Below are 26,353 nucleotides of genomic sequence, written 5' to 3' on the forward strand. Positions count from 1 at the left end.
ACTAATTTTTGTAGTTTTAGTAGAGATGGGGTTTCATCATATGGGTCAGGCTGATCTCGAACTACTGACCTCAGGTGATTATCTGCCTTGGCCTCCCAAAGTGCTGGGATTATAGGCATGAACCACCTCGCCCAGCCACAATCTTTTATTTAAGGTATATAATCTATTATTTATAGACTGAAACAAAAGCACATATATTGTGCTTGTGACTTCAGTGCACTGATTTACTGGCAAATCCATAATAATGCAAATGGAAGAAGTACTTTTGTCTTACAAGATGAGAGTTTTAATTTTATAGATACTTTAGCTGTCTTACCCTAGTGGTCATTTAGGTATTCAGAGATTATAGAACAATTCTTGTTTTCAGAGGATATAAAACAATTATTTTTAAGATTACACAGAATTAAAATGTATGGAATTGATAGAAGATTCTGGTGCTGAGGCAGGATCCTTTTTTGCCTAGTTAGCAAAGTGTAATTAGTGCAGTGTCTACTTAGGGGGAATCTTGTGAGAAATGAGAATCTGTAATCTACACACAGAATATTTTGACTTCTCTGGCAGACTGTTCCTTGCATTTTTTAAGAAATATTTTATCTGCCAGTTTGTTCATATAGTGCACAGCCATTTCTGGAAATGTATCTTGAGAATCTACAGATATTTGCTTGTTTTCTCCTTAGAATCCTTTTAGATTAGGTTTTTATCCCTCCCTTTTCTTTTTTATTCCAGATCCTGCACTTTTTTTTTTTTTTTTGTTTTTTTTGTTTAATTTTTTTTTTTTTTTTTTTTTTTTTTTTTTTTTTTTTTTTTTTTTTTGATAGAATAGGAGAAATTTTCAGGCTGGAGTCTTGGGTAAATAATATGGTATTCAATATTTGGTTAAATTTTGAATCTCAGTTGTCACAAGCTAACGGGAGGTGAATTACCTCAAGAGAGTAGTTTACTGGGCACCATTATTTATAACCGCACTGCATATACCTTATTTTAGAGTTTGTTTTCTTTTTAGTATTAAGGGAACAGGCTAGGAGAACACTTAACACATGTCCTTTTGTGTGTGTTCAATGGCTTTGACAGATTACTTAATGTAAAACCTGAAGTGTTTGAGGCTAGAAATGTGAGCTTATGGCTTCATTACTATTGCCTCTGGAAAACAAGAATTATATGTGATTTATTGTCTTTTATTTCATGCCATTTATTTTATTATCCCCCATGTTAAATTTGTTTCCTTTAGAACTGTTGAGGCCCTGTATCAATAGGCTTTTCCTCTTCCTGAACCTTGACAGTTTTAATGAATGCTCAGAGTTACACTGTGTAGGGCAAGTTTCTTTTCTGGTTTTTAAATACAGGTGTTCTTTTTTACTCCTAGAACCCGCAGACAAAAACATATTTGTCTGTCTTTGATAATGAGGAACAGACTTTAGCCTGGTTAGAGTACTTAAAAATGTGTCTGTGTCTGAAAACTATTGAGTAAACTCTTTATGTTCAATTTTAGAGCTAAATACAGTATTTAAGCGAAATGTTATAACGGGAAACGTTATATAAATAGTTATACACAATTGAAAACATTTTTTAGGTATGAGTCCCTTAGAAAATGGTATTTGGAGTTAGATACGGGAAAGTAACAGAATACACTGCTGCATGCGTCACTGCCAAAGGTCTTGTTTCTGACGACTCAAATTGGCTGCCACATTCTCTTTGCATAGAATAAAGCTTGTTTCACCAATCTTTTAAGGTTCTTTTCTTATTTGAAATATAAATGTTCATAAAACTGTTGAAACAGATCTTTCATTTTTTTCCATGATACCCCTGATTATGCAAATACTTTGTGTTATCATTTGTTTTGGTGAGGGTTACCTGGAACCACTTGCCCATGTTCTAATTTGATGTCCAAGGGACTTGACTTTATGGCAATGAAAGAACGAAAACAGTAACAACCCCTCTAACTTTAGAAGTAGTTTAAAGGAGTCTTTCTGAACCTACCCTGGTTTGGGGACCTGTCTTTTAAAAGAAAAAGTAATTCAAATTTATTATTTAAATAATTGAAAAATATCAATAATATCAACATATAAATATACAGATTAAAATAATTAAAACAGGCCGGGCACGGTGGCTCAAGCTTGTAATCCCAGCACTTTGGGAGGCCGAGGCGGGTGGATCACGAGGTCAAGAGATCGAGACCATCCTGGTCAACATGGTGAAACCCCGTCTCTACTAAAAATACAAAAAATTAGCTGGGCATGGTGGCGCGTGCCTGTAGTCCCAGCTACTCAGGAGGCTGAGGCAGGAGAATTGCCTGAACCCAGGAGGTGGAGGTTGCGATGAGCCGAGATCGTGCCATTGCACTCCAGCCTGGGTAACAAGAGCGAAACTCCGTCTCAAAAAAAAAAAAAAAAAAAAAATAATAATTAAAACAATTTGTTTGTCATCAGTGGAGTACAGCCACTGTTAATATTTTTGATGTATTCTATCTTGAAATATAATAATTCCAATTCTGTAGGGTTAGTTCAAGGAGTTAAAAAGTTAGTCCTGGAAAATTTATACAGACAGAAAATTTGTATTATTAAACATCCAAAGCATTTGTAAAATTTTTGAAAACAAATATGGGTGTATAACTATGTATGTACCCAACATAATGCCTGCATTTTCCAGCATTAAGATACATCATATTATTTTATTAAAAGGAATGTCCTAATTTGGAAGTTTTCTTACAATAAGCATTTTAATGTTTAGTTATTAATATTTGGTGAAATTAGATGAAGAACGTGAATTAGGATGTATAATGAAACAGTATGATAGACCAATTGATGCAATAATATAACTTTTCTTTCTTTTTTTTTTTCGAGACAGAGTCTCTCTATTTCTCTCTGTTGCCCAGGTTGGAGTGCAGTGGCAGGATTTTGGCTCCCTGCAGCCTTGACTTCCTGGGCTCAAGCGATCTTTCCACTTCAGCCTCCTGAGTAGCTGGAACTACAGGTGCACATCATCATGCCTGGATAATTTTTATATTTTTAGTAGAGACAGGATTTTGCCATGTTGTCCAGGCTGGTCTTGAACTCCTGGGCTCAAGTGATTCTCCCACCTGGGCCTCCCAAAGTGCTGGGATTAGAGGCCTGAGCCACTGCACCTGGCCAGTATACATTATTTTAAACATTTTTTTCTGTTTACAAGAGTTATTTGAGCTCAAAGCATGGAAATCTAGAAAATACAGAACCCCACCCTTGCCTCAAGAAAAAAAAATTCCAAAACTAATAGATCCATCAATGAGGGAAAACCTTGATTGGCATTTTATTTTACTTTAATTTTTAAATTTATTTTGAGACAGAGCCTGGATCTGTTGCCCAGGCTGGAGTGCAGTGGCATAATCTTGGCTTACCACAGCCTCTGTCACCTGGCAATCTCCCACCTCAGCCTCCCAATTAGCTGGGACTACAGGTGCACAGGTGCAGGTCACCACAACAGCTTTTTTTTGGTATTTATTGTAGAGATGGGGTTTCACCATGTTGTCCAGGCCGGTCTCAAATTCCTGGCCTCAAAAGAGCTGCCCACCTTGGCCTCCCAAAGTGCTGGGATTATACCATGCCTGGCCCTGGTTGGCATCTTAGTAAGTGACCTTACAGCTTTATTTGTTTTATTTTATTTTATTATTTTAATCAATTAATTAATTTTTTGAGATGAAACCTTCCCCTGTTGCTCAGGTTGGAATGCAATGGGGCGATCTCTGCTCACTGCAACCTCTGCCTCCTGGGTTCAAGCGATTATCCTGCCTCAGCCTCCCAAGTAGCTGGGACTATAGGTGTGAGTCACCACGCCCAGCTAATTTTTTGTATTTATAGTAGAGACGGGGTTTTGCCATGTTGGCCAAGCTGGTCTCGAACTCCTGACCTCAGGTGATTTGCCTGCCTTTGCCTCCCAAAGTGTTGGGATTACAGGCGTGAGCCACTGTGCTTGGCCTTTTTAAAAGCAAAATAATAAAACACTTTATTTTATAGTTTAGAAAAATATAACACTACATGCCCCCCCCCTTTTTTTTTTGAGATGGAGTTTCACTCTTATTGTTCAGGCTGGAGTGCAACCTCCACCTCCTGGGTTCCAGCGATTCTCCTGCCTCAGCCTCCCGAGTAGCTGGGATTACAGGCATGTGCCACCACGCCTGGCTAATTTTGTATTTTTAGTAGAGATGGAGTTTCTCCATGTTGATCATGTTGGTCTCAACCTCCCAACCTCAGGTGATCCTCCCACTGTGGCCCCCCAAAGTGCTGGGATTACAGACATGAGCCACTGCGCCTGGCTGGAAAACACTACATTATCTGATTTGGATCTTTAAAAAATCCAGTGAATTTGATGGGAGTGGGGGTGGGCATTGTTATTACTAAGTAGCCTCTTTGCATAGAACTCAGGATCATGGTAGAGGTAACTTGATAGCCTGTCTCATTTAGTAAGTGGTAAAACTGAGACTTGCACCTAGGATTTTAGATTCCAAGTTAATTTTTTTTTAAACTATACTGTGATGCTTTGAAAGTTATTAGTTTCTTGTCTTCCAGGCCCTTTATTAGTTTAGTTTGAGTCTTCATTTTTGTTATAAATTATTGTTTTTAATTCTGCTGAAATATATATATCATTTTATAACCATTTTTAAGTGTACACTTCTGTGGTATTAAGTACACTTAAATTTTTGTGCAATTGTTATCACCATCCTTCTCCAGAAGTTTTTCGTCTTCTGCAAATTCATTTATATTTCCATGTTATTTTGCCTTTCTGTATTAAATGCTTTTGTATGTGTAGTGTGAATTATTTAGATTACTACATATAAATCAAATAATGCCTGGCACATAATAAGAACTTAACACAGGGCCAGGCGATGTGGCTCACGCCTGTAATCCCAGTACTTTGGGAGGCTGAGGTGGGTCTATCACTTGAGGTCAGGAGTTCCAGACCAGCCTGACCAACATGGCAAAACCCCGTCTCTACTAAAAATACAAAAAATTAGCCAGGTGTGATGACGTGTACCTGTAATTCCAGCTACTCGGGAGGCTGAGGCACGAGAATCGATTGAACACAGGAGGCAGAGGTTGGAGTGAGCTGAGCTTGTGCCACTGCACTCCAGACTGGGTGATGGAGTAAGACTCCACCTCAAAAACAAACACACAAACAAAACTTGGCACATGCTAGCTGCTTCCCACAACTGAGGTGATAGAGGCTAACAGAGATATAGCTTTGCAGGGATGATAAACAGGAAGCGGAGAAAATGGGATGTGAATGGAAAGCCTGTTTTTTGCAATTTGTTTTTGGTCTTGTCTTTTCCTTGTTAAATTCAAAGTGGTTTTGGGTGTGCATACATATGCTCTATGTACGTAGTAGAATTGAAAAATCGTGAAATGAAATTCAGCACAATATAGAGTTTGGAATCATTGTTTTATAATGGGTTTAAAAGTACAGTGTTAATGCATGTATATAAATAAATGTAACTATGAGATTCAGTCTTTAATAAAAGTATTTTAATTTTGTCTGACAGGATTTGAACTTTTCGAAGAGCTGCCAACCCCCAAGTTCAGCTTTGGAGGCAGATCTGGAAACAGTGTAGCAGCATTGGTTTTCCAAAAAATGTGAGACTTTCTTGGACAGATTCAGGTAGCTACACAGAATCTACGCAGCAAAGTTACCCTGACACAGAAAATCCATGTGCAAATAAATGCTTAGTAAGTACACAGGTTGCACATGTTGAATAGAGTATAATGGATTGGTAAAAGAAAATAATGATGAGCACCTAAGTGGTTGGGTTTTAGAGATCAATCAAGAATAATTTTTAATTTTCTTTTGTATTTGAAATGTAAATGGTTTTCTTTTTGATTAAAAAAGTTTAACTGCAAACAGTTAAAAACTTTAAAGTAGTAAATGAGTTTATAGAAAGCATGTGTTCTTGATTTTTGTGCCTTTGTAAAGTTGGATTGAATGTAACTATTTATGAATATTTGACCAAATTATTCCAACACCAGAATAATAAGCAAACAACTTTCTTAGTATTTTGACTATTTATAAAATATAACAAGAAATACTATTTTGTGTTGGATGGTGGTTATTTTTAAAATTAGTTAATACCTGAGGAAAGGCCTCTTACCTTTATGTATATAGTTAAACAAAATCAGAGAAATGTATCAGTTGCTCAAAAGTTACCAAGCCTGCATTTTGTAGCTGTGGTCTTCTACACCCTATAAGGGATAAACAGGTAGTAGAAGGAAAGAGAACTAAGGGATATTATCATTTGCTAGCATTATGTTAAGTTGTCTTATTAAGTAATTGAATGTTTTCAATATCTTCTTGAGGTATGCATTGCTCCTTCTTGTTTCTACCTGTAAGAAAAAGGAAACTGAGAGAAGTGATGTCACTTTGATGAAGTCAAACAGTACAGGACGGAGCCAGGATTTTTATCTGGGTCTGTGCGACTTTAAAACACATTCTCTTCTCCTAGCATGTTCTGCCTCATAGGTGCTCAGTCTCTGCTTTATAGCATTTACAGTTCAGCTGGAGACCTATGATTATTACATATAAAGTTCAGTTAGAAAAGATGGGTAGTTATTTTGTTAGTGTCCTTCTGTGGAGTTTCAGAATAGCAGTCAGCTAAGTCTGTCTCATATCATCCCTCATTACTTTTCCCCGTCTCCTTACTCAAAGACTTGCCTCTATTAAGAATTTTGTCATTCCTCTGTGAAAAGGCAGTGTAAGTTATATAAGCCTGCAGCATTACATCCACAAAGATGTTCTAGTTGGTGGCTAATGTAGCAAGAGAAACAGTTTATTAATGTTTTTGAAAAGATAAGGCATATTCATACTTAATGCCATTTTGAATTTATGGTAATATTTTAATATTGGAGCCATAATACAAATTTTTACAAAATTTTTTGATGATTTTCAACTTTGTGGGCCTATTGGGTACCATAACTAACAGAATTTTTGTTTATCTGGCAAATATTACTCCTGTATTGAATAAGTCTAACATTATGTCCTTTTTCTTTTTGGGGAGGGGTAGGTGGGGGAGTGAGTTTTATATTTAGACCAACATTGTCCAACCATTAAGACAAGATAGTTGAAGACATGTATGTGGACTTTAAAGAAAAATAACATTTTTTGAAAAGCTTTTATTTTCAACATGTAAAAAGTGAAAAATTATTTCAAAATACATGCAATTTAAATTTTTTACAAAACTGTGTTGATTTTTGTAAGATAGCACATCTTTTTTTTTTAAATATGGGGTTTCAACGTGTTGGTCAGGCTGGTCTTAAACTCCCGACATCAGGTGATCCGCCGCCTTGGCCTCCACAAAGTGCTTGGATTACAGGCGTGAGCCACCACGCCCAGCCGATAGCACATCTTAAACTGTAGAAAATTTCATAGTTTTTGAGATCTGGTCTTTGTTTTTTTTTTTCACATAATATTCTTCTATTTTAAATATAGTTAAGTACTTTTTTAGGATTTTGAGTTAAGTATATGCTATTTTAATGCACTAATCCTACAGACTAGGCTTTCTGTGTGACTAGACTGAGATGTTGAGTTTTATTCACAGAAAGCTTGGAATGGTTGTTTGTTGGAAAGCTTTTCGAGTCACTGTTTGGGGCGTGTTTGTGCCATTTGCAAAGGTGAAGTTTTTTTTTTTTTAATCATAGAGCTTTTGATAAGGTTAGGAAAAGGAAGTTGTCATCTCTTCTTATTACTCTAATCCTCCTGGAAGCTAGCCTCCTTAGGACTAAAACCAGAACAAATAGAAGGTCGAAAAATGCCAATAAGAAATTAATATTTTCACATAATTTCACAGGTCAGCAAATGTCCCCAGGTTCCTGAAACAAACCATAAATACATTAGTTAACTTAGCATTGGTAAATTGTATAAATATGTGGGTAACTGTGACAGAAATTATGCAGTTATAAAAAGGTGCAGTAAGCTATGTAGTGAATTCTGTTTTCTGTGGATAAGAATTTGGAATTGTAATTTCATTTAATCAAAAGACACTTATTTTGAGGAAACTTGTTTGAAATGCAAACGAGATTTCTCTGTAGAGCCTGCACAGAATTGTTGCTTTTCATTATGATGTTACTGCTGCAGAACAGGCCACTTCTGTGTGTAGGAAGTGCGTATGCAAGTCCAAAGGGAACTGAGGCCTGAATGGGTGGGTCACACCAATTAGCAAATAGAAAGTTTTTGGTACATTTTGTTTTAAGCCAGGTGCACAAGTTAGAGTTGCTTTTTGGGACTGGTATTTATGTATGTGAGAATCAAACCTGATATCACTCTTGGCAGCCTGACTAAAGCCATTTAAAAATAAGTACAAACTGTCCTTGAATGATTTTTTTCTCATTGTAGTGGCACCGAGTTTTCCTTTTTTCTTCATCTGTGGTATGCTTACAATCTTCTGGGTTTTTTTTTTTTTTTTTGAAGAAATAAGGGAGCTAAGTATATGCAAAAGACTTTCCATTTTTTTATGAGTTATGTGCTTCGGTGGACTGACTTATTTTTAAATTTCTATGATACTGTAATGCAGTACTTTATGTTGACCTCAGTTCACTTTTATCCAGAGTATAACAGAAACCTCAATTTTTAAGGAACCTGCATTAGTAGTTAAGTTTCATATGGCCTTGAAATAATTTTCTTCAAGTTGGTATACAGAGAAATAGCATATTCCTGCCTATGTTAATGACTTTCATTTATGTTCTTTTAAGTAATTTTATTTTACGAATTGTGTGTGTGTATGTGTGTGTCTTTCTCTCTCTCTGTCTGGTGGCCTGCAATGAAAATCTGTACAAATGTGAACAGTTTGTCTCCAGGGGAGAGCCCTGGGGTTTGATTTCCTGTTTTTGGCTCTGTAAGCTAAAGTGTATGTGCTCCTGGATAGCCCTCTACTTTAAGAGTATGAGACCAAGTGTCTTGTGTTCACAGTAGTAACCTCTTTAGCTAATTGTGTGTCTGTGTGTGGGAGGGGGCTGTTGATGGGCTCTGAAAGAAGTCTTGTCTAGTACACTTCACTGAATGAAGGCTGCCTGTGACCTAGAGCTTGATTGTGGGAGGTGAGGAGCATATGTGGCTGAAAGACAATTGCATAATGGGAAAAAATTAGGAAATCCTTACATTTCTCTTGGCTAGGCAGGAAACAGAGATGTCCATAGAAGAAGGGGGAGCCCATCAGCATGTTTTATTAACAGTTAATGGAAGAAAATTAATGCTAATTTATTCTTCATATACACCATGCAATTTGTTAGAAAAGTAAAAGAATAGTTGGAAATTCTTTGGTCAATTGATGGATTCCTATGTTCGGGGCATAGAAATGAAACTCAACATCAAGCAGACAAATACCCAAGCCCACAGGCTACATAAATGCTGAATAAAACCAGCTCTACAATGGAACCCTGAAAAGCGTCGGGTAAGAAGCCTAATGAATGATTGAATATGACCTTAGCAAAATCCCTGGAGTGTTGTTGAAAGATCATTCATTTCCAGCTTAGATGTCAAGATGGGCTCCAGTAACCAGGAAAAAAAGAGAGCTTGAGTCAGTACTCACTGAGTTTTAAAAATCTTTTACAACACGGTGCATTAGACTGATCATTAAAAGGACTTCTCTAGCTGAATTTTGAGCTGTCACTATAGTTTAGGCCCAGGGAAATAAACTTAAAAAGATAGGAATAATTCCTAAGACATGAATGTATCAGTATCCTATCCTGCTTTTATGGAGTAGAACTTCAAAAACTGAGATGTGTAGGCTGGCAGAATGTACTTTTGTCATGCTGATACCATTGTAAAAAAAGTCTTACAACTAGGAGATCAATTGAGCCCTCAAGTATTTGCAAATTACTTGCCTAGCTTGTTAGAGGAAGAAATAAAAAGCCAAAATCTACATTTTTGTTTTCAAAAGAAATGATTTCTTTGTTTTCTGAAGAGATGAGAAATGATAAATTCTTCCATGTTCTGTTCTATTATTACCGTACCATATCAGCAAATGATAAGTATTTTAGTGAGTGATCTTTATTGTTCATGCTATCTGGAAGCATCTTAAGAAAAGCGAATCTAGTACATCTGTTTTCCCAAATATGTAAAAATTTACACATAATCCGGCAGTTAGTATTGAGTAGGTTAGGAAAAAATACGAAATACTCTGGTTGAGTAAGGGGACTATGAACTGTATTTCTCACTTTTCATTAATGTATTACAGATCAGGCAGTTTATCATCAATGGTGATAGCAGAATTGAAATGGTGTGGGATGGCTGTAGTTCCCCAGCTTTTGCCTGCCTTACTGCTGCATGGAGGAGGGAATTGTCGGGAGGAAGAGGCTAAATGTAGAAGAGTGTGGGTGCTGTCAGTTCACATTTTCCTCCTAACCCTTCTGCTAATAGGAAAATGTCAGGCCTTTGTTCCCATCTAATTTTAGTACATCCTGGCTAAAAAAATGTTAGGATGAAAAAATGTTAGGATGATTTCCAACCGTAGAACTTTGAGGGGTGGAGTAGGGGAAGGAAGAGTGGAGGAAAGAGCAGTTTATACTCCATATCCGTCTGCCTTGCTGCGACAGCACCTAGCCCCTACTCTGTTGATTTTGGGAATGAAATAAATTTAGATGCATTGAAACAGTGATAATTAGGTTTTCCTTATATGATTTCAATAAGAAGCCTAATTGGTGTCTGAATGGGGAAAAATTATAATATGGTATTTAATAAAACATACTTGGTGGAATTAAAGAGCTATATGCAAGCTTTGGAAGAAAGGCCTGAAATTGTGAGTGAAAACTGCATGTGGTGCTATTTATAAATAGAACCTTAGAGATCTATTTGTGTTTCAGTGAAACTGCTTTTATACTGTTATTTTGAATGACAGTAATATTTTGATTTTTGAGAAGCAGTCATAAGCAAGGCACACAAGGTGCTTATCCCCTCTGTAAACCCCAACAGGCCTACAGGGAAAGCCCAGATTCAGTGAGAGAGCCAGTTGGATCAAACAATTGGTAATATAGTTTGTTTAAGAGATAGGACAGAATTCTTCTTGGCTTTGTAATTGGAAGTACCTGTCTTCCCCCATTATTCAGTTAGTGAGCTAAGGTTTCCTATTGGAATTTGTACGATGAAGACATTATGTAGCAGAAGTAAGATCATTTCATTATTTGCAATGAACTAAGCAGATTATTTTCTGAACCTGAAATTCAGTTGTATTTATTTTGGTTCCTTTCATTTTATAACTGCAGGTAATTGTTAAAATCTGGTAAGCAATAGGATAGATGTCAAGCAAGTTATTTTTTAAAATATTAAGTTTTGGAGAAAAAATGATTAGATGTAGCCAAGTCACTTTCCTTTTTTGGTCTTCAGTTTTTCTCTCCATAAAACAAGGGCACTTAGGTGATATTTAAAGTTCTGTATCCTTGTCAGCTCATGTTGCCATAATAAAATACCATAAACTTGGTGGCTTAAACAACAGAAATTTATTTCTAGAAAGTTAGTTCTGAAGGCTGGAATTCCAAGATCGTCATGCTGGCAAGGTAGTTTTATTTTAAGGCCTCTTCTCTAGGCTTGTAGGTGACTGCCATCTCCTTGTGTGTCTCCGTGACTTCTTTGTGTGCAGTAGAGTTGGAGGGGAGAGAAGGCACATAAGCTCTCTGGTGTCTCTTCTTATAAAGAGCACTAACCCCGGCCGGGCATGATGGCTCATGCCTGTAATCCTAGCACTTTGGGAGGCCAAGGAGGGCAGATCACCTGAGGTTAGTAGTTCGAGACCAGCCTGGCCAACATGGCAAAACCCCATCTCTACTAAAAATAGAAAAATTAGCTGGGCGTGGTGGCGCATGCCTTTAGTCCCAGCTACTGGGGAGGCTGAGGCAGGAGAATTGCTGGAACCTAGGAGGTGGAGGTTGCAGTGAGCTGAGATCACACCAGTGCACTCCTGCCTGGGCGACAGAACAAAATTCCATCTTGAAACAAAAACAAAAACAAAACAAAGAGCACTAACCCCATCCTGAGGACCTCACTCTCATGCCCTACTCTAACCTTAATTTTTTCACGAAGGTCCTATCTCCAGATACCATCACAGTAAGGGAGGGGGGTTAGGGCCTCAATATGTGGATTTTAGGAGAAATCCAACATTCAGTCCATAACACTCCTGAAATTGATTGAGGCTTAGAAAAAGCCCTACAAAATAGGCTTCTAGTATAGCTGTCTCTCGGTATGCATGAGGGACACCGGGACCACCCACTTATAACCAAATCTATACATATGTGAGTTTTGCATCCCAAGCATATTGTATTCCCGATCTGAGTTTGTTTGAAAAAAGCCAAGTATAAGTGGACCCACATAGTTGAAACCCATGTTGTTCAAGCATTGCTTGTATTTATGGGTAGATTGAATACTCCATTTGTTGACTATCAGTTGTTAGGTAACTTGATGGTTCTTTTAAACCAAAGTATCTGTACTCATATATACATATGTACATAAAATATTTGAAGCAGTCAGATGAGTATTCAGTCTAAAAAAATCTAAATAATCTTTGTCCATGTTTCCTTAAAGTTTGAATTTGAATATTTTCTCTGATATATATTTGATAAGTTTGTATGCATTTGACCAGAGGTTTTTTTTTGAGATAGGGTCTCACTCTGTCACCCAGGCTGGAGTGCCATGGTGTGATCATGACTTACTGCAGCTTTGACCTCCCAGGCTTAAGCGATCCTTCTGCCTCAGCCTCCTTAGTAACTGGGACTACAGGTGCATGCCACCATGTCAGACTAATTTTTCTATTTTTTGTAGAGTTGGGGGAGTCTCACTATGTTGCCTAGGCTGGTCTTGAACTCCGGAGCTCAAGTGATCCTCCTGCCTCAGCCTCTCAAAGTGCTGAGATTACAGACTTGAGCCACTGTGCCTGGCCGAGAAATATCCAGGAAACTCAGAAATTTACATTTTATTGTTTAGTCCACTTCCACTTTTTTTTTTTTTTTTTTGAGACAGAGTTTCGCTCTTGTTGCCCAGGCTGGGGTTCAATGGCGCCATCTCATCTCACTACAACCTCCGCCTCCCAGGCTAAAGTGATTCTTCTGCCTCAGCCTCCTGAAAAGCTGGGATTACAGGCATGCGCCACCCCGCCTGGCTAATTTTAGATTTTTTTTTTCTCCATGTAGGTCAGGCTGGTCATGAACTCCCAACCTCAGGTGATCCGCCTGCTTCGGCCTTCCAAAGTGTTGGGATTACAAGCCTGAGACACTGTGCCTGGCCTTTTCCACTTCAATTTTTAAAATAGATTGAGATCAGGATTGGGCTTTAGGAAACTTGTGATAAATTTGAGGAATCTCCCCAATACGGGCTTTTGTTTTTTTTTATATAAGACACAGACTACACACAGATGACCTAATTTGCCACTCTAATGTCCCAGGCATCTACCATCTCATGCCACATAGAGGCCATGCTTCAGTATAGTACATGGGTCTGCCTTTCTTATGCCCCATGCCTCTCTCAGTTTGTCTCTGTAACTGCTTACTTCCCCAGTGAAACTGCAGTATGTTAAAGGTGCTAGCAAATTGCCTTCTGTACAGTAGGTACTTAAGGTTGGTTTCCCTTCCCTGCATTTCTTTGGAACAGCTTGGAGAGAGTGGTTTAGACCCCACATATTAGGAATGTGAATATTAGGTGAGAAATGTGAAGCAGCATAGCGGGATTCCTAGCACACACCAAGGCCAAATCAATGGTCTTTCCTCCAAGGACCCTTCTTTCCATGGAGCTAATTGTTGAATTGTTTGAGATTTTACTCCTCAGTGCCACGGTTTTAATATATTCAGTTCCATTGTAGACATTTGTGTTCTAGGAGTGATTAAATGAGTGAAGAGAGGAGGAGTGCTAGATGAGTGAGAGGGAAAGTTTAGAACAGGCAGGCCTTTCAGAACCTTAGAGATCACACTGTGTAGCTGCCTCTTCCTTAGTGTCTAGCTGGGGCTGGTACTGAAGCACTAATTTATTTATTGATTTAATAGACCAAGTCTCACTGTATTGCCTGGGCTCGACTCAAACTCCTGGCCTCAATCAGTTCTTCTGCCTCAACCTCCCAGTGGAGTAGCTGGGACTCCCACTGTGCTGGGCTTGAAGTACCTTTTCTTTTTCAACCCCTTAAGAAATAAGGATCAGATATTATAATACCAGATTTTCATGAAATGTCCTTTATGATTAAGAATCAGCAGAGATTAAGAATACCCCTTGGATTTAGATCATTATCTGTTTTAAGTGGTAAATTTTTTTTTTTTTTTTTTTGAGACAGGGTCTCGTTGTGTCACCCAGGTTGGAGTGCAGTGGTGCAGTCATGGCTCATTGCAACCTCAATCTCCTGGGCTCAAGTGATTCTCCCACCTCAGCCTCCCTAGTAGGTGGGACCATAGGCATGTCCCACCACATGCAGCTATTTTTGTAATTTTTATAGAGACAGGGTTTTGCCATGTTACCCAGACTGGTCTTGAACTCCTTGCCTCTAACAATCCTCCCGCCTTGGCCTCCCAAAGTGCTAGATTACAGGTGTGAGCCACCACGCCTGACCTCAGCAATTTTTCACTAAGAAATGCAGGTATGATGGAGAAAAATGTTAATGTGAATGCAGTTGAATTGAAGCCAAATGGACAAAGATATGATATATTTTCCTTCATTAGGTCTGAGTGCCAAGGCATTATTCCAAGTGACATCAGACAAAGGAACCAAGAGCATGTTCCCATAGGGTCATGCATTAGGAAGCTGGTAGTATTAGGTTTAATGAAAGTGTTGAACTGGATTTGGGTCTTGTATTGGCCATTTAGGAAGCAGTGAGCTAAGATTTTATACTTGATTTCTACCTTACATCATCCAGATTTGATTTCCTTGATCAGTGACTCAGGTTTATTTTCTTTGCTTTAAGTTTACAGTGCCGTTCACAGTGACATTTTCAAGTTTAATGTTGAGTAATACTTTAGTTTATCTGATTTGTCCTTAGTTTAGAACTAGGACCAGTGTAGTGTATAAAAAGTATGGTGAATCAGTTGTTTATGCTACTCTAAACATTTGGTTTGGGCAGACGCGGTGGTTCACACCTGTTATCCTGGCACCTTGGGAGGCTGAGGTAGGTGGATTGCCTGAGCTCAGGAGTTTGAGACCAGCCTTAGCAACATGGTAAAACCCCATCTCTACTGAAATACAAAAAATTAGCCAGGCATGGTGGTGTGTGCTTGTAGTCCCAGCTACTTGGGAGGCTGAGGCAGGAGAATTGTTTAAACCCAGGAGGCAGAGGTTGCAGTGAGCCGAGATTGTGCCCCTGTATTCCAGTCTGGGCAACAGAACGAGACCCTGCCTCCAAAAAAAAGAAAAAGAATACATTTGGTTTTTCAGGTTTATTTCTTTAACCTTCGAATTGGTGGTTACATGAATATCTCAATGTCTAGAAGGCTTAGTATAATGACTGTAGATATGTTGGCCATAGCCATGTTGCTTTCTCTAGTTAATTCTAGAGCGTTGTAGTCTTTGAACCATTTTAAGAAAGTTATACAGAGTTGAGGTCAATATGATATGATGTACTTCGTTAGGACAGAACATAATCAAAGTGTCTTTACATTAGGTAGTTTAACAGTACAGTGGTTGACTCACCTGCTTTTAATCAAGGTGTTTTTGTTTTGTTTCGTTTTTGTCCTTTGCAAAAGTTCAGAGAAGTTGTAAGCTAGTAATTAGAATAGCAAGCCAACTTCTCATTCATATCAATTCTTTTGTGTTTTAGGTCTAAACTATAGCTGCAGGTTGCACACATAGAGAATCAGCAAGCTAGTCTCTCTCAGAACATTCATGGGTATGAATTCAAACAAAAAATCTTTGCTTTTGGTTAAAATAATAGATTGATGAACTGCTGAGGAGAGTTAAGAAATTCATAGGCTAGTATATAGGCTAACTGTTCTTTTCATACTGCTCCCAGGAATGTTCTACCCTTTAGAACTAGAGACTGATTTCTTTTGACATTTTAAATCCAAAGGGTTGAGCCTTTAGATTGGGTTTTTAAGCTCTGTGAAATCACCAACTGTATCTAGTTTTAGTTTCCTTTTTACCTAATGAAAATAAAATTTACTCAGTTTCATTTTTAGGGGGAAAGGCGGGAGAGCAGTAGCTTTGAGCATATCACTAGGGATGAATTAAAAACAGATTTTTCTTGAGGCAATGACTTATGGCAGATAGTTGACAAGAGAAAAATTAAGTTTTGAGCTTGTGTCTCAAATACTGAATGTGAATTCCACTAAAGAATATTTGAGAAAAAAAAGTTGAAATGGTTTCGTTTGAAGATGGTAACATAAACATTTAGCCTGGTCTACAGTTAAAATATTTTGTAGATTAAATGCAATTTATAATATAGCAATATGAAAATACTATAGTTTATTTTTAGATATGTTTTTGGTGGGGTAACTAAAGCAAACTAGAGAACTACCATGTTATAATGATAATAATTAGAATCTACTTCATGTAAGATCATAAACTGATTAGGGATTATGCTTTTGAACCTTAGTATTAGAATAATAAAATAGGTTTAGTAAGTTTTACATATGCCATTTACTTTGAATGTAGATAGTGAAAAGCCTTTATTACACTTTTTTTTTTTCATCTCCAGTAATGGGTATAAGCAATATTACACTTTTTTTTTAAAAGCTTTTTATTTACCATACATAATTGTTATTCATGGTTATGTTTTCTTGTAGCTACTATTAACTTTGAAAAAAAAAGATAATATGAAGTTGAAATAAGTTTTAACTGTTACTCTGTTCTTTTTAGCTTACTTTACGAGAGCTCTTCCATCCAGTGAGTTGCAAGCGTGACATTTGCTGTGTTTTCAGCACCTGCCAACTCGGAAAGCAGGGTTTGTGCTCAGGACTTAGGCTCACAACCCATACTTTGTGGTGCACAATGCTGGCCCAGCTGGCATGCTTTCGAACCTCAATGGTGCTAGACAGTCAGTTACAAAGCTGTGTGGCTTCACATGCGCTGATCTCAGTAGTCACTCCTCTTCAAGCTGCTTTCAACTCTTGTTTTGTATCAAAGGAGTGAGATTGGTTTTATTAAATTCATTGCTGAGGTTATTTTTCAATGAAAATAAATTTGTTTTATTTAGTTCTTGGATCAAAGAGTAATTTTGTCCTCAGGAACCAAATACTTCTTTAAAATGGTGAGTGTGTATGTGTATATATCATGTATATATGTATGTATATACACACATACATGATTCCAGCCAGAGGTATAATTCATTTCTTATTTTCTTCAGTGGATAAAAAGACGGGAAGGAAAGAACAGAAGGATTAATGCGTCATGCGATCCCTACATGCTAATGTAGGTAGGGTTATTAGTTGTAGCTGGAAAAAGATGTGGGAAAATTTACAGAACTTTGTTTTCTGAGTAAGACATGAAAATTTGTCCCCATTGTAGGTTCCAATTTTTTATTTCCATCTATAACCAGAAACTTCTTATATTTTCCAAATAAGTATATTTTGCTAACATATTTCTAGTCACCAATCTTTTTGAAAATATTTAAGGTGGAGTTGGTGATGTCTGTCCTCCCATAATTTATTATAAGCAATTTTAAAAGGTTCTGCTTTAAAAAAGATCTTTTCAAATGTAGAAAGAACAGTGTGAAATGTGAATGACTGGCTTTTAATACAAGGGTTGTGACAAAGAGGCAGTGGCTTTGGGAAGCCAAATAAAGGGGTGAATACACGTGCATCTGCATACTGCTGTTGGGTCCAGTGTATAACATTTGACGTTTGTTTAGTTCACTTGTTAGTCTAAAAAGAATAGTGTGTTATTCTCTCAAACCAGTTTATAATTTTTTTTAGTGGTGAGCTCTTTTTATAACCATACATAGAGATAGATTTGATGGGAAAAACGGAACATTTGCTGGTACTTGCTCAAGCCTCAAAGCTCAGCTCTTTCTTTGAACGTCATTTATCTGCTTCTAAAGGCATAAAAATAAAACACCCACTAACTACCTAGGAAACTCCTTAGAGCATATCAAAACCCAACCTTTACTCTCCCTGCACAAATGTGCTTAGGTGAATACTTTTATTAGCTTGTTGATACAAGTTATAGTTGGTTACACCCTTAATAAAACACACCCTTATTGTCTCCTGTTGCTTAAGAACTTTAAACTTGCAATAGGAGAGCTGTATAATATAGGACCATATTCAGTTTATATCTTCCAGGCAGTTTTGAGTGGAAATGTGATGCATACCTTACACATAAGTGTGCCTCTATTTGGTAGTCTCCCTTTGGGGGAACTAGGATTGCTGTGTTTTATCCATGGTTTTCATATATATTTTTTTTCCGCCCAGGTTGGAGTGCAATGGTGCACTCTTGGCTCACTGCAACCTCTGCCTCTCAGGTTCAAGCGATTCTCTTGCCTCAGCCACCTGAGTAGCTGGGATTACAGGCGCCCGCCACCATGCCTGGCTAATTTTTGTATTTTTAGTAGAGATGGGGTTTCACTTTCTTGGCCAAGCTAGTCTCAAACTCCTGACCTCAAGTGATCTGTCCGCCTCGGCCTTCCAAAGTGCTATGATTTAGTTTTACTTCAAGACCAATATATGACGGCCTGCCACGGTGCTGGGCTGTCATATATTGGTCTTGAAGTAAAAGACTGCAAGTAGGGCTGGGCATGGTGGCTCACGCCTGTAATCCCAACACTTTAGGAGGTCGAGGTGGGCGGATCCTGAGGTCAAGAGATAGAGACCATCCTAGCCAACCCCGTCTCTACTAAAATACAAAAATTAGCTGGGCATGGTGGCATTTGCCTATAGTCCCAGCTACTTGGGAGGCTGAAGCAGGAGAATTGCTTGAACCTGGGAGGCGGAGGTTGCAGTGAGCCAAGATCGTGCCACTGCACTCCAGTCTGGCACCTGGCAACAGAGCAAAACTCTGCCTCAAAAAAAAAAAAGACTGCAAGTGATCCCTGCATTTTATATTTCCCAGGGTGTTCTCTGCCTTAATCAGGTCAGCGTTGGTTGATGATAATGGAAAAGTTATAAGTAATAGATTATTTATGGATTTATTCCTAAATTGGCCTATGAATTTGTGTTTAGGTGTCTGGTTGTGTGCAAAATCTGGTTTTGATTTGGTTTCCACTATTTCAGATTTAAAAAAGGTAGACAATCTGTGCCCCTGCCCCTTTGCAGCTTTTACACAGCTTTAAATCCAGAGTTCTATGTTTTTATCTACTCTTCTGAATTGAGCAGAACTCTACCTTTTGGGTAAAAGTTTTTCATAGTAAAGAACTATGGAGCTGAGCACTAAGAAATGAGGGTGTTTTATAATATAGCTGTAGGATTATTATATCATGTGGGAAGAGCCTATAGTATGGAAAGTTAAGTGTGACACAGGTCTTAATGTATGTATATATTTTTAGCTTTTGGAGATACAGATCTAGAAAATGAGAAGTAACTATTCATTGTTTAGTAGCATAACTTCTTAAGCACAAGTATATTAGTTCTAGACAGCCTCAAGAAAGCCTCAGAACCAGAAAAACAGGCTGCTTTAAGTTGCAGAGGAGGTGTTACTGCAGAGGAACTGGCCATGACCACCATCCTTGGAATGTGAAACGCAGATCATCCTGAAAGCAACAAGAATAATGGTTGTAATAATTGTTTCCAGGCTTGGGACCCTGCATCTTGTTTTTTAAGTTGACCTGATGAACTAGTAATTGTAGGAATAAACTGAATGTTTGCCAGCAGGAGTCACTCTAGGCTTCCTAATAAAAAGTTAGTAAATTAAACTCTGTCCTTAAAGCTCTCAAAGGCTGAGGTGATTCTGTGACATCAGTTAGATGGCTTTAGGGAAACACTGAGTCTTTCCGTTAAGCGTAGCAACATTCTCAGATTATTCCCTGGGCCACCTTTTGTTCATCCTCGGTTCTTGGTTCTTGCTACTTTCAAGATTGGCCCTTAATGCATTTTTAAAAAGCAATGAATATGGATAAGGATATCAATATCTTAGTATTCTGCACTGTGTATATTAGTTCATTTTGGCTTTCTTGGGATGAACTGACTCTATCCCACATCATGTAACTTGAAATGAATAGACTCACATCCTTTCCACTGATTGCTGTCCATTCTAATCATGCAGCAGAACTCAGTGGAGTGAGCTGTAGTATGAAAGGAGATGTCAGTTTATGCTTTCCTGACAAGAATGGGTCCAGTGTGATGATATTCTGAAGTATTTTAACAATAGCCATGAAATGTAATAGTTTCCCAAGTGCACAAAGCTCAAGAAGTTAATTGTTCATTTATGTTTGATACTGGGATTGAAACATTGGATTAAAACCAATTAAATGTTCCTAGAAGCAACAGAAAGTTTCCTGATTTATGAATAGAACCATTCAAATGGCGCAGACACAATCCATGTAAAGTAATGAGGTGTTTTGTTTTTTTGGCAAAGGAGAACACAAAACAGGCATAGGGAGTTTTTAAAAACCTTCTCTTTAAAAATCGCTTTTTGGATACAAGGTCAATAAAATAACATACACCAGTAGGAAGGAGTAATGGGAAATCTAGGGCTTCACTTCACAAGGAAAACAATCCCCTCCCCCAGGTGAGCAGCACAATGAAAATACTCTGCTTATTCTATCAGGGTTACATTCCTGAACTTAAGTCAACATCCTAAGTTACAGAACTAAACATGCTCTGCCTCTGCTTAGCAACCACAAATCCTTCCTTCGCCAGTTGCATGTATTTTGGATGTGGCTTCTGAAGTACACATTCCTTCATTTTGATCAGCGCCCCGAGTTAGGAAACTTGCGCTTTATTTTTCCAAACTGTGACAACACTTCAAGTCCCCCCCCCTCCACCCGCCAGCCCCCTGTCCTGCAAGGCACTGAAGTGATCGTTTCTTTTGAACCTCGGCACCTAACAACCCGGAAGCTTGGACGCCTGAAGCCTAGGCGGCCCAGCGTTTTCATCCCGGCTCGTGCGGGGGGCGGGGAGAGAAGCCCGTAGGGCCACTGGCGCGGGGCCCGGGCAGCCGCTGTGGCGCGGCCCAGGCCCGGGGCCACTTCCCGCGTCCCGGGGTTTCGCAGGCGGGAGCGCGGCGCGCGGCTGAGCCCGCAGGACGCCCTCTAGCCCCGCCAGTGGCGCGCCGCGAACCCCCCACTCCCCGCCCACTGGCGGCTGCGCGCACTGCACACTCGCCCGCCGCCGCACGCCGCCTGGCTCCTGCACGCCGCCGCCGCGCCGAGCACCCGGGCCCGCGACGCCGCCCGCTGAGCGCCGGGCCGAGTTCACGCAGCCGCGGTCGGGCGGCCCCGCGGCGGCGGCGGGCGCGGGCGGCCTGGCCGGGGCAGGTTAAAAGGACGAGTTGCAAACACTTCAGGAAGTGACAAGTCGATTTCCTCCTCTCCGGGAGCCGCTCGTACAAAGCGCTCGGCGCCGGCAAGCGAGCGTGCGCGCGGTGGACGCGCGGCGGGCAGCCCGGACGACTTGGCGAGCGCTGGCGGTGACTGCGCGGGGTCCGCGCCCGGAGCGCCCCGCCGCGCACAGTAAGCGACCCGGGGCCGGGCGGCGGCGGCGGCGGTGGCCGGGGGGCTGGCCCCGGGCGAGGTCCGGGCCGTGTGCGTCCCGGCCGCCGGCTAGAGGGAGCCCAGCTTGAGTGCGCAATGGGCTTGCCTTTTTTTTTTTTCTAATGTTGCTGGTTTCCTTATTTTCTGCCTTATTTCGCGTTTGGGTTAGGTCGGGCGGTTTCTCTGGGCGCTCAGTCTCACCCCTGATTGCAGGCGTGGGACTTGTCAGAGCACAGGCATGGGGACGAACCAGCCTGGCTGCGGCGGAAAAGTCTAAGCTCCCCAGGCCAGGGCGGGCTGGCGCTGGGACGACTGCGCCCAGGGGTGTCCTCTCCGCGTCTCGGCTTGAGCCCGGACTCGCCGCTGCGGCGGAGGCGCAGAGCCTCGGGAGCCGGGCGGCCCCATTTAGCCCCGAAGTTCCCGCATCGTTTGCAGGCAACTCTTTTGTTCGCGGAAGTTTGCACCCGCCACCCCCGGGATGCGGGCGCGAGGCGGCGGGCTCCACTGCTGCTGGACTGTCCGGGGCGGTCAGGATGGGGGTGAGGGGGGCGTTCTGTCCCGGGCGGGGAAGCCCAAGGGGTGGCCACGGCTGGGGCTTGCGGAGTGGGGGCGTCCGCGCCGGCGTGGCTTTTGCACATGGCGAGAAGGGCCGTCCGGCACAGGCACACTGGTCCAGTCACATTTTTGCCAGTCTTGGATTTTGCAACCCCGTGGGAGTCGGATTCCCAGCTCAGGGTTTCCCCTGGTGGGGCAGAGACGAAAGAAGCGAGGACACCCAGAATCCGGGGAGGGTTTGCGGTTGGTGTTGTCCCAAGTGTATTCTCGCCCCCCCCCCGAACCCCCCACGTCCCAGCCCCCAGCTCTCCACCCCGGTCTTCGGACTTGGGGAACAATGCTCGTGGTCTGGGCCGGGGCGCCGCAGCAGCTACGAATCGCGCGGACTGGTGGTCTCTCGCGTTCGGACACCCCCTGAAGCCGAGCTTCTTCCATCTGACCCCCCGGGCTCATTAACACGTACTGTACTTAGGACGATGGTGAACAAAGAAAAGCTCTTTGCAGCGTTTGATGAATGGGATTCTGCCTCCTATAGGCCACACTCCGAGTCTTCCATGCGGTACAGTCTCCGGACTCGGTGGTGGTAGGAAAGTGGCCCCCGGAGTGGATTGCATTCCGGGTCCGGGATCCTGGGGTGGGCATTTGTGCCGCCGCCTTTGCCGCCGCGCTCGCCTCGTAGGAGCGGGTGCAGATGGAGCCAGGCTGACGGTTGTTCAACAGGAACAAATGTTTGTTGAATTGTTGGATGGTAGAGAAAAGGGACTGTTTCCTATTGACTGCTGAGGAGTTGGAATGGCATTGTTTATTGGCCTGGGAAGCCAGGCAAGCGTCTTGTGCTGCTTACAACATATTAGCAGACTTCCAAATGACATGCTAGCATATGTGTTCCCAGCAGTCCCCACCGGCTGGCAGGGAGATTCCTCCTTGCTCCAGATCCTGGACTCGTTTAAAAGATGCCACCTGGTTTGAGGACTTGGGAAGGAATGGCGTTAGCCAACCAGGTGAAACTCAGTGTTCCTTATTAGGCCAGGCTTTGGTTTCATTTAAATGCATCTACTTAAGAGTAACTTGTGTCAGTTACAGTTTGATACTGAATCGCAGGTCTACAGGGTTTTTTTTCCTCTTTGGCTGTGTACTACATAAACAGCTACTTGTCCCAACTGATAGTCCCATTCAGTGGGAAGGTTTGGATCAGGATTGGTAGCCCTTGACTCTGTGTCTGCACTTGGCTGTCACCCATCATGCCACCTGGGAGTGTGCCGATCCAGCTTCCAGGCGCTTTTTCAGGTTAGAATCTAGCTAAGGAGAGGCTTGGGGAAGGCCTGTATTTTTTTCTTCAAACGTGCCTTCAGAGAACGAGGCGATTTGAATTCAAAAATATTTGCCCAACAACTTCCTATTTTTTTTGAGAAGGTGAGATTCATGTGCAGCCATTTTACTATCAATTTTAAATAGAAACTAGCAACCTCGCTGCTGCAGAAGTGGACTTGAATGTTCCAGTCTTCTCAGGACAAAGTAGAACATCACTGCCTTCGTTCATAATGTTTTAAATCAGTTTCTCCCTTCTCTTTTCAACTTAGGGTATGTTGCACATAACATTTTGGAAGTTTCATAAAGTTTTTTTGGAACGAGCTTCATGATACCTTGTTGTTGTCATGGTGGTTAGGCTTCCTTGACATTTTATGGGAAGCCCTGTTATATTTCCTGGGCTCTTTCCCTTCCCGCTTGTTGATTCCCTCACTGTCCCCTAGCCTCCCCATCCCCCCGTTCTGTTGAAGCCTAGTGGGCTTGGGTTCCTTTAAGCAGGTTCAGTGAGCAGGCGCCTGACCCCTGATTGAAGCTCAGGAAGGGCCAGCCTGCTCTCCTCCCCTTCTGGAGGCTGTGTTTGAATATTAGGAGCTGGCAGCAGGGGACGCTGCAGAGCTCTTTTAAAAAGCACACCCTTCTCACCCACTGCTCAATGCCCTGAGCCCTGAGGACTGAGCTCTAGGCCCACCTTCGGATTGTTCAGTTGATGTTTTATCTGGGCATCGTCACTTTCTGCCGTTAAATTGCGCACTGTATGGAAAACTTTTTGTTCTTGACCTTAAGTAAAAAGACTGAAATAAGCAAATACTCAGATCAACACAACCCCCATCGTTACCGCCACCATGCACACCTCTCGGATGTGTAATAAAAGAAACCTGCAGGCATAATTTGTTATGTAATATGCTGATAATACACGTTTCGGTTTTCGATGGAAACCAGATGTGGAGGGACTCTCTTTAATTGATCCAGCAAGGGGGAGACTAATAGATTAACTAGTCCTTGCAAACCCCAGGGGTGGTTTGTTTTGTTTAACTTTAGGGGAGAATCCCAAGCTCAGGGCTTTGGAGAGGTTTTCACCCTCAGCTTCTGCTTTGCTGCAGCTGTCCTTTTTGTCAGACTCCTCCTCTCTTGAAAGAACCGGTTTGTTGCCAACACGAAGCACATGGCCGGGGCTGGTGGGGCTGGGCGAAGCTTAGCTCTGCTGGACCCTCCTCCTCCTTGCCTCGTCCGGCTGCCGCCCTCTTCTCCACTCTACCAAACAGGGTCTGGCCAGGGACTTGAGTGCTGGGAGGAGTGCTGATTGTTCTCCCTCGACGACTCCTGAAATGTCCGTCCCATCATCCAGGGAGAGTTTCTCTTTAAACTTGTCCAGCGAATACACTTTCCAAAATCATTGACTCTCTGATAATTTGTTTGTATCCTGCCTAATTTTGAGGGTTCTTTTTGGATGGCTGAGTCACCTTTATTATGGCCCAAGGTTGGGGACGGCACTGTAATATCCGACCCCATTAACAGCAGTTTCATTGCCTGCCGGGAGGTGAACTTTGGAAACAAACCCAGAGGCTTAGATATGCTGATGTGCCCTGAGACTTGCTTAGAAAATTTTTGTTGTAGCGAAGTTGACATTAACATGATTAATGACTGCGCCACTGAAAAGTCCATATTCAAAAGCAATTTACCGTTCCCTAGGGTGGTTCTTGCAGTGAAGTATTTTTCTTTGCCAAACAACTTTGTTTTAAGGTAACTTCTTTGATGCTTCATCCAAACCTCCTGTGCACAGGGTTTGGGGGCAAGATTTGGGGTTCATGTATTTCAGGTTGTGGTTTTGTTGGTGCCTGTCTTACCGAACTTGGGTTGGGGGGAACTCAGATTCTTATCTAGGACAGTTCTCTAAGATCCTGAGTGACGGAGTGATGGGAGGAAATCTTGCAGAGGAAACTTGGCTTCGGGGTGTCTTGGAGTGATGCAAGGACGACAAGATGCTCTTTTCTTCCCCTCGCGGTGATTGGAGATACTTGAGAGACGTCCTTGGGTTTTTCTTTCCTTTTCTTTCTTTTTTTTTTTTTTTTTTAAATGTGGGTTGATTGAGAGGGGAAATGCTGATGGGTGGATCTGAAAGCAGCCTTAGGAACCCGAGAAAATAAAAACACATTTGAAGGACTCTGGAAGATTTTGCATTTCAAAGGGTCTACCTTGTAGAATTTCACATCACGTCAGGGGTTACAGAGAAGTGTGACAGGCACCCCCGCTTCTTTAATGCTTCTCCCTCTCTCCTGCTGTGGGGGCTGCGCGGGGAAGCTGCCTTTTGCGTGGGGGGATGGGGGACAGCTTGGCCAGACCACGCTGGAATAGCATGGAAACCACATTGCCTCTTGGGCATCTGTGATCTCGGGAAGGACTTTTTCCACAGTGCCACTCTCAGGAGGGTGAAAGCAAATCATGTTGGTAAACAGCCCATTTGACCCCAGAGTGCAGTGGCAGACTGACTCCTGACTTCTCCACCCACTCTTTCTGTTCTCTCATTAAACAAAGAAACAGATTCTTCCCCTGTGCTGCTATAATGTGATTCCCAAGGATTTAGCTGAAATGGGTGCAGATTGTTCACAGAATAATAGCAGCACCCACTGGTTGTTGAAGGCCCACCCCGGGCCGGGGCTTTGCGTACGCTCTGATTCTCAGAGCAAATCTGCAGTTATAGCTGAGGCTCAGAGAGGCCAGGGAGCTGGCCCGAGGCCACATAGCTGGAAGGCAGAAATCCAGGCAGGAGTTCTAGCCCCTCAGAGCCTGCTTGCTTTCCCTACACCGGGTTGTGTTCACAAGATAGAGGCACTGGGTTCTGTTTTATCTCAAAGCATACATTTTGTTTAGTCTTGTTAACAACACAGGAAAACCTAGAACTTTTAACTGCTTTTTCCTCTCCACTCCCCTTTCCAATGGCTACTTTTTTTTTTTTTTTTT

General features: G+C 41.5%; 2 protein-coding genes across 10 annotated transcripts in view; both read left to right on the forward strand.

Annotated features, from left to right (window-relative positions):
- The window catches only part of EEF1AKMT2 (EEF1A lysine methyltransferase 2), a 70,903-nt gene that overhangs the window by 18,672 nt on the left and 25,878 nt on the right, over positions 1–26,353 (forward strand). For 2 of the 9 annotated variants that reach the window (XR_001816261.2, XM_017497862.2), the window contains one exon: positions 5,510–5,625. Coding sequence is in view for 7 of the 9 variants with exons in the window: in XM_017497862.2 (XP_017353351.1) it covers positions 5,510–5,604 (95 nt within the window). In the remaining 2 variants the exon portion in view is untranslated. Of the gene's footprint in view, positions 1–1,840; positions 1,949–2,872; positions 2,971–5,509; positions 6,053–16,767; positions 17,104–26,353 lie in introns of those variants that run through there. The other 7 variants (XM_017497867.2, XM_017497861.2, XR_001816258.2 and 4 more) reach the window with 6 other exon arrangements.
- The window catches only part of FAM53B (family with sequence similarity 53 member B), a 116,732-nt gene continuing 111,759 nt past the window's right edge, over positions 21,381–26,353 (forward strand). The window contains exon 1 of the mRNA XM_017497853.2: positions 21,381–21,511. The gene's annotated coding sequence lies outside the window, so the exon portion shown is untranslated. The remainder of the gene's footprint in view (positions 21,512–26,353) is intronic.

Source organism: Cebus imitator, unplaced genomic scaffold (assembly GCF_001604975.1).
Source record: "Cebus imitator isolate Cc_AM_T3 unplaced genomic scaffold, Cebus_imitator-1.0 Scaffold235, whole genome shotgun sequence".
In the NCBI taxonomy this organism is placed as follows: domain Eukaryota; kingdom Metazoa; phylum Chordata; class Mammalia; order Primates; family Cebidae; genus Cebus; species Cebus imitator.